The sequence below is a fragment of the Limulus polyphemus genome, unplaced genomic scaffold (genome assembly GCF_000517525.1).
Source record: "Limulus polyphemus unplaced genomic scaffold, Limulus_polyphemus-2.1.2 Scaffold6029, whole genome shotgun sequence".
Taxonomy (NCBI): domain Eukaryota; kingdom Metazoa; phylum Arthropoda; class Merostomata; order Xiphosura; family Limulidae; genus Limulus; species Limulus polyphemus.
Genome location: NW_013671639.1, coordinates 38,716 through 47,614, shown reverse-complemented (window position 1 = coordinate 47,614; position 8,899 = coordinate 38,716). Strand labels below are relative to the sequence as shown.

The window sequence follows — 8,899 nt, the reverse complement described above, 5'->3', positions numbered from 1 at the left end:
TGGAGTCCCACTGTATATGTAGACACTACAGGGGTTTACCACTGGCCAAAACTCAGGTTTCCCTCAACCCCTAATTGTGGAGTCCCACTGTATATGTAGACACTACAGGGGTTTACCACTGGCCAAAACTCAGGTTTCCCTCAACCCCTAGTTGTGAAATCCCACTGTATATGTAGACATTACAGGGGTTTATCACTGGCCACAACTAAGATTTCCCTCAACCCCTAGTTGTGAAGTCCCACTGTATATGTAGACACTATAGGGGTTTACCACTGGCCAAAACTCAGGTTTCCCTCAACCCCTAGTTGTGAAATCCCACTGTATATGTAGACATTACAGGGGTTTATCACTGGCCACAACTCAGATTTCCCTCAACCCCTAGTTGTGAAGTCCCACTGTATATGTAGACACTATAGGGGTTTATCACTGGCCAAAACTCAGGTTTCCCTCAACCCCTAGTTGTGGAGTCCCACTGTATATGTAGACATTACAGGGGTTTATCACTGGCCAAAACTCAGGTTTCCCTCAACCCCTAGTTGTGAAGTCCCACTGTATATGTAGACACTACAGGGGTTTATCACTGGCCAAAACTCAGGTTTCCCTCAACCCCTAGTTGTGGAGTCCCACTGAAAGAAGTTTGTTAGTGCACAGATTAGGTAGCATTGTATCATATCCGATTCAGAACTACTGACTACAAAAGAGACAACAAGTCGGCATCATCTAAGTTTAAACAAACAACTTTCAGCTAGAGGTTTGAAAGCACTGTTTATCTTCCATATTCTTCCCAATCGGACAGTGTAAAAATGAACCCTTCAGATCCGTCTTACCCTGTTGAAACACTTCTTACAAAGTTTATATTTTTACTGGAAGCACAACAACCTAAAGTTTGTACTTACTGTAAACACGAATCTTTCACTGTAAAAATGTATACACTAAACTGGCTATGCTTGTTTCTGCCATCCAAAACTAATTAAAGCACTACGTCGTATTTCACTTTCAAATGTTAACATTTTCAACGTGAAGTTACGAAGTTATCAATTCAGTTCATGGATTCTCCGTTTGTTTATTGTAAAGCACAAAACTACACAATGGGTTACCTGCCCTGTTCCTGCTAATGGTATCGAAACCCGGTTTTTAGTGTTAAAGGCCTTAAGGCTTATTTCATAAAAAAACATCACCTAATGTAGAAGAATGCACAGAGGTTGGGTGCGTTATATCAAAATGATTTTGGAGCCTCATCACGTGATTACAGTTCACAGTGTCACGTGCGGTCATGCTCTATCTGACAACTATGCATCTTGACAATAGCCCTGTCATAGTTTTCTTTGCATAAGGCTCTGTCTTAAGACTGACGTGTCTAAAGCATTCCAAACTTCTCTGCATTCTTAACAATTCCATATAGTATACGAGAACGATGTATGGAATAGTATGAACACCAGTTTCATTCTCCAGCTGCTGAAGGTATGCGATGGTTAAAGTATAACAGGTTGCTTGATCTTGGTGAACCTATACCCTGGTTAGCATCGTTTGGACGGAGTTCCGTCTTCATTATGTTGCCACTGGCCTTTGTGTTCTTACAAGACATTTGCTCTTTGCTTACCACGGCTGTGGTGCTTGTTGCAGGTTTCTCTTCGTGTAGTCCTGGTACCCCAAGTTGATACTTATTCCTTTGTTCCCCAATGTCATTAAGTACAAAGAATATCCCCGTATTTAAGATTTGAATGTATGAATATTTTCTGTCAGAAAGGGCTGTTACATACCTTTCCATAAATTCTCGATGATATCATACTATCTATGAAAAGCCGAACAATATCAACATGTAGTTCTGATACACTCCGTACCACCGGCACTTTATATCGGCTATGGTTTTCACGTGAATTGGTGATTTTCATATTCAAAATCATTTAAAAATAATATACACAACACATTAAAATCATATATTTGAAGTTTCCATACTTATGCACATAATCTAATAACATTGAGATCAGTGGTAAAACAACAAGTAACCTTACCTTGTAAGTACACCACATGGCAAAATCTACTCCCCATCTGTGAAGTTCCAACCGAACGTTCCCTACAGCGTGGGCCAAATCAACAGCAACTAGGCAACCCTAAAAATACACCCAAAAACTATGAATTATGGGATCTCGCAAGACGGAAAAAGAATGAAGATAATAATAATAATACATTACAATAACACGCAGAACCAGAACAATAAATAATTAAGGTTTTGGTTTACCAACATTAAAATATAACGACGTAGAAATAATATGTATATTTCTCCCTAACAATGGCGATGCAAACAAAAAGTTTGTTTGTGGGGTAACGTCACAAGTAAAACGGAGTGTTTCACATATTAATATTGAACGTTCATTCACCGTTTAGATACCGAGACATCACAAAGAATATTACATCGCAATATCAGAGACCTCTACGATTCAGGCGTAACTAACTCTAACTACTGAACAAAAGGAAGGGGAACCAGATAGCTGCACCTGCTCTTAATTGAATTACGAGATTGACCGTCACGCTTATAACACCCCAATGATGTTCAGTGGTAAATCGCGGCACGAGCCTTGGACCTTTTGATAACCTCTTATCATGCCTAGCTCGTGCAATGTATGATTTGGTTTGGAAATCTACTCGAGGGCTATTTGCACTAGCCATCCCTAATTTAGCAGTGATAGACTAGCTGGAAGACATCTAATCAACACCACCCACCGCCAACTCTTTTACCAACGAATAGTGAGATTGATCGTCACAAAATGACCCCACGGCTGAAAGGGCGAGCATGTTTGGTGACGGGGATTCAGATTGCGAGTCAAGCGCCCTAACCACCAGGTCTACGAAGTATGGAAAGAGGGCAACAAGGTGTGTGTGTGTGTGTGTGTGTGTGTGTGAGAGTGTATGAGAGAGAGTATATCTTTCAATCCTGATTTTTTATTTTTTTTGGTCTGTATACTAGAAATCTAAGCTAGGTTCACAACAGTCTCTAAATTCTTTTACCATTTGGAAACTTAATAAAAACTTAGTGGGACGAAATTCTTAAGAGCTTTATTTTTATCGTATTAAAACAATAAATGTTTATGTTGTCTACGTTATTCAAGAAAACGTTTAGGACGTGATTGGTGGGTTTGTTATAACTTGTCTTAGTATTTAATTTCTAAAACAAAAATAAATAAATGAAATACAGGATTTTTGTTAACGTAAAAATTGAGTTTTGGAAAATAGCAGTTTAAACTTTATTGAGGATAGAATTTAGTGTTTCCGTCTTTACAAATTTAAATCCAAATAGGTACCGGATCTGAGATCCGGCAGAAATTGAGCATTAATTTATCGTTTGCCCAAGTGATTTCACGATTAATCAATCTTAATCGATATTCAGGTGTAGTCCAGAGTTTGATATCCAATTGTTTAAAATGTGTTTATCTATATGGAAGGTTTCCGTTAGGCCTCACGGATCATATTCTACAAGATAGTGTGTTGATTGTAACTTCTTAAATCTACAAAACATTTCTTCACGTTTTCACGATCACATTAAAAGAAAACAGTATTTGAAGTTTACTTTACTGCACGTGTCTGGAGTGTACGACGACGACGATTAGGTTTCAATGTTAATTAAGGCCTTCATTAGCGATCACGGTTTATGATTACAAAGATTATCATACGTCGTTTACTTCCCTCATCACAGAAGCCAAAACGTCGTCCATTATTTTCGAGTAGGTTTAGTTTACGAGAACTCCGAATCCAGTAAAATCAACTTTGCTTAAAATTTCTGTAACAGAAGAGGGGTAACAGGTGTTCCTGTCATATTTCTTGCCTGAACAAGGCAAGTGATCAAGTAAATCTATATTTAAAAAATGGAAAACGAAATTGTCTGGTTTTTTTTTTGCTAAGCCTAACATTCACTATTGTTCCGTGTACATGATTTTATATTTTAAAGTCTGAAAAGTTTATATTATATTGTATGCTAATTCTGTTACTACAATTATCAGGTAAAGTCATACCTTCTGATGGCCAGCACGGACTAGGTTCTCGGTGTCAATTAACTGTCCTGTATAATACTGGATTCCTGGTAGCAGGATAAGAGCAATAGATTCACCATGATCCTCGATGACGGAGAGGATGTCCTCTTGTTTTAGAAGATTCTCACCCTGAGGAAAATGCATCATTCAATACCCGTTACGAGCTTTTAACACTGTGTATGAGTAAGCCTTTTACCACACTCTGCTTAAATATACGCGTTTTATTAGCCTAACTACTTCCCTGGAACAGAGAATTTTATTTTTGTTTCTAGGTATGGATTAACATTATTAGATGTTAAAACAAAAACTTGAATCAATATTTTTAGGTAACAGATTTTATTTACATTTGTTAGGGGGGCGTCATAAGAAACGTTAACCCAAAGATTTCAAAACGCTTAATTCAAAACTTTTTACTTTTTTTTACTTAACGTTTATCATTAGGATTGGTTATCTTGTATTCTAGGTTGACTTCAATTAGGCTTAAGTGCAAGTTAAGGGTTAGAAACTTAATATCCATATCCTAGATATTATCTTATCGCTTAACATCCATTAAACTTGAGCGAACCGAATTAATGTAGGTTTAAAAATGTCCTTACTTCTCTTGGGTGGACAGTAATTAAACTCTCGTCAACAGAGTATTTGTGCAACGAAATTTGCGACTTCACAGCATACTGAAAATAACAAAAAAAAAACTTTTTTAGAGAAGAAGGATGTTCATGTCATTACGTAATTTTACATCAGAATTTCACTTTTCGCTAAAAATATTATATTACCAAGATTCTGAATAGCACATCTTAAGTTTGATTTGATAGTTTATAAAGTTTTCGCACAAAATTTTGAGCTGATAGACTAGCGGGTCGGCAGCTAACCAACAGCACGAACTGGCAATTCTTAACCTACTCTTGCCTGTGGCAACGGGACTCGAATCTTGGATTTAAGATTGAAACTACAAATATGGGCCTCCTTAATTGTAAACTAGCACGAAGAAGGGTAGTTCGTCAACAACGCCCTCTTTTGGTCCATTCCTATTGAACAGTGGGAATTGACTGTTACTCTTATAGCACATCCACGACCCAAATGTGCAGAATGCATTTTTACAGAACTTAGATAAGAACCATGAATCCTTGGATTCACAGTTTAGGCGCGCTAACCATAAAGCCACATTGAGCCAACAGCGACCAATTCCGATTACCTGTCTCTCAAAACAAAAATGTTATTAACTGTTTACGAGTACGCCTCTTACCATGCTCTACTTTAACTTCACGTGCGTTATATTGCCCTAATTACTACCCTAGAGCGGATAATTTTAATTACTTTTTGTTTCTATGTATGGATTAACGTCTGCTGTTTTATTTTCTTCATTATTCCACCATTTACGTTAAAAAGAACTAACTCGAGCAGAAATTAAATTTGTGAAAGTTGGAGAACAAGAAGAAACATTATCAGATTTTAAAAAAAGTTGACTCAATACAATAGTTTTTATAAGACTTAAAATTATTTAATTCTTTCGGCTCCAATATATTTCAAAATGATTAATAATTGAAAAATACTCACGATCCATATCGTAAAAAATGTAATGTTGACTGTACCTTATTAAAAATACAATGTTGACTGCCCTATTGCAATATCAACAATAAAAATCGTGACATTTACCGTTAGGATGTTACTGAACGACTTACAAACTCCCTCTCTGTGTGTGTAGGATCTGAAGTAGTTAAATGTAATTGTTACTAGCATGTAACATCCTGAATAAAGGTAAGTTTTAAATAAATTTTAGAGAGAAAAGTTCTAAGCATGATATTTTGACGATCCTTACCATGTCTGAAGGAAATGCATATTCTTCGATAACGATCTTATGTCTGTCAGGGGTCGGTTTATAAAACGATGTCTGAAAAATTGCCATAATTATTTTATTTAAAAATAATTACAGTAAAATTATATATTTGAATAATATTGTTATTATTAGGGTTAGGATATAGCCTTGTGTAATGTTTATTAATAGGTTCATTATCGATAACATTCCCCATAGGTCAGTGCTAAATTTATCATAACCATTCAGTTTCAAATCATTTTACTGTTAATAAGTAAAAGCTCTGTGTGTGTTTAAAGGTTGTCCAACATAATAAAAGGTCTCTCGCAAAATAAGATTTAAAAAAACAAACACCCTCCATGGTATAATTCTAAGCCTAACCTTCTTTATCCACACATACACACACACACACAAACATGCTATAATTCTAAGCCTAACCTTCTTTATTCACACACACACACAGTTTGTTTTCAGCTTTGTAGTTAAACAAGGTTAAAAAATAGTCTTAAATTCACAAAAATCTGCGGTTACATTTCTTGTATGAATGTACTTCAGAGAACAAACAATGCTATAACATTTATTTAAATATAACTGAAATCCACTGACAAATAACTAATCTATGAGCTCAATGTGACACGTTTTAAGGCCTTTTGTAGTAAAGCACAAAGCTACATAATGTGCTTTGGTTTGGGGGTTATCTAACAGAGATAACCTCCAAACCAAAGTATTAGCTAGTCTGTTAGATAACCCCCAAACCAAAGTATTAGCTAGTCTGTTAGATAACCTCCAAACCAAAGTATTAGCTAGTCACAGACTAGCTAATACTTTGGTTTGGGGGTTATCTAACAGACAAGCTAATACTTTGGTTTGTGGGTTATCTAACAGACTAGCTAATACTTTGGTTTGGGGGTTATCTAACAGACTAGCTAATACTTTGGTGTGGGGGTTATCTAACAGACAAGTTAATAATTTGTTTTTGGAAGATTTTATAAAAATCCTTCAGACTTTGAAAGCTTCCCTCTAGAAAAATAAATAAAAAAGATCAGTCTACAGTTGTTAAGCTCTACGGTTTTATCTCCAAATATTAATGTTATTCAAATATTTATCAACAATGACTCTCACCAATAAGATATGTAGATTAACACTCAATCCGTTCATGACGGCTATTTCTTCTGGTTTGGCACCTTCAACAAGAAGAAGATTAGTCACAAGAGACAAACTACACATTCTTTTTGTTAGCTGAAAACTTCAGATAATATTTATTAAGATTTTTTTCTTCGTAAGCAAGATTTACAAGTAATTGTAAATAAATAACTATGTCATAATAACCCCAAGTTTAAATCAATAGAGAGTTTTGAAATGCTAACATCCCCCCCCCCCCCCGTACATTTCCTTTGATGACAACTACTACAACGTTCACAGGTTCGAGAGTATGAAAAGTTCCACTTGTACTGAAGCTTCCAAACCGCCAGGTGGTGTAAAAGGTGGAATCAGTAACGATGAGATGTCAACAACAAACGAGATCACGATGGATTAACTTAGATGTGCATATGAGGGCGAGACATCTGGACAGCAGCATGACGTCACTAGTTTCATCACGCAACCTATCTTACCATCTGAATGAAACAATGTTTGGTATTTCTAATAATTTAATTGCACTGGTCCAAAACGAACAAGATGAAACATTGAACCACTTATTTACATAAAATTAAGAGAATCTTGGCATTTTGCCAGGATAAACACATTTCGTCATAAATATCGCTATGACCTTTCGTGTTGAATACGTTAGATGTCAAAATGAGGTCACGGACCCATATATCAGTCAGGATTTATACTTTGTCACAATGTGTCGCACGGTGTTTCATTTATTTGCAAGTGTTTAGACAATAAGAAGTAAAATACACGTGTGATTTTTGCTAAATTTTGTCGCAATTCAATCGAAAGGACGTCAAGTATTTTTCGTTGGTTTTAAGGAATGCTGACCTCGTGTTTTTAATTGCTTACACGCATGCGCAAAATATTTGCGCAATGTCATAGATATTGATCAGTGTAATAAATAGATATAGACCCGTAAATAGGTCTCGTTCAAAGTCCATAATAACTTGTTTGTGACAAGAAACACCTATGATAAAGGGTTTACTTTTATATTTGCTATCATTATTGCCTTTGCTAAAGATTTTGGTGTTTTTCATGTCTGAATGTGCAAGTGTTTCGCATGTGTGGGACTATCGATATGCGACGATATGTGGTATTCAAACTTTCTGTACATTCACGTGTCTAGCTCTGTGTGTGTGTACATTTCAACAGTACAATTTTGTTTATAAAAGGTGACTAAATTACTCAGCCTTTAGTTACCTACTGTTTTGGGTATCACACGCACTTTTTCGGGTGAAAGATTGTTGTATATTAGAACACGTTATCTTAAAGATGAAAGATACATTTTCCGCTGGAATGTCAGGTGATACCTTGAGGTGGCGTCCTTATTTTTTATTGTAATAACCAACAGTGACGCAAGTTGTGTTTATTTTGTATATAATGTTATGCTCTCTCAGTCTGGGAATAGCAGTCAACTACTCATCTACTTTGTTTTTTTTTGTTTTTTTAACTAAACAAAAATTGCTTTAGTTGTATATCGTGTTCAGTACCTTCATTGCTTCACTTGTTTGCGGATACCATTCTGAACGGGAAATCACTATACAATAGAGCACTATAGAAAGGAGATCTTTGTCTCAGAAAGTCCTAAAAAATTATCCCTCCCAGGGGACATATTTAGGCGCCCCCAATTTTGCGAATCATCAAACTGCAACTGAACTGTTACAAAAGGTTCAGGACTTTTAACCAGCATAGTTACAGCATACGTGACAAGATCATGTATACAAAGGTTGGGAGGAGAAGAAACTTGAGACATGGATTTCCTTATTTTAGGGAATTAATCCCGTCCAGATCCTGTGGTATTCCAATCATTAATTAATGGAATTAATCCCGTCCAGATCCTGTGGTATCCCAGTCATTAATTAATGGAATTAATCCCGTCCAGATCCTGTGGTATTCCAGTCATTAATTA

General features: G+C 36.1%; 1 protein-coding gene across 1 annotated transcript in view; it reads right to left on the bottom strand.

Moving 5' to 3' along the window:
• LOC106473268 (kynureninase-like) overlaps positions 1 to 8,899 on the bottom strand; it is a 29,673-nt gene that overhangs the window by 4,412 nt on the left and 16,362 nt on the right. The window contains exons 5-10 of the mRNA XM_022401735.1: positions 6,958 to 7,019; positions 5,842 to 5,913; positions 4,622 to 4,696; positions 4,008 to 4,154; positions 1,957 to 2,111; positions 1,513 to 1,736 (exon numbers count right to left, since the gene is read on the bottom strand). Coding sequence (XP_022257443.1) covers positions 1,513 to 1,736; positions 1,957 to 2,111; positions 4,008 to 4,154; positions 4,622 to 4,696; positions 5,842 to 5,913; positions 6,958 to 7,019 — 735 coding nt within the window. The remainder of the gene's footprint in view (positions 1 to 1,512; positions 1,737 to 1,956; positions 2,112 to 4,007; positions 4,155 to 4,621; positions 4,697 to 5,841; positions 5,914 to 6,957; positions 7,020 to 8,899) is intronic.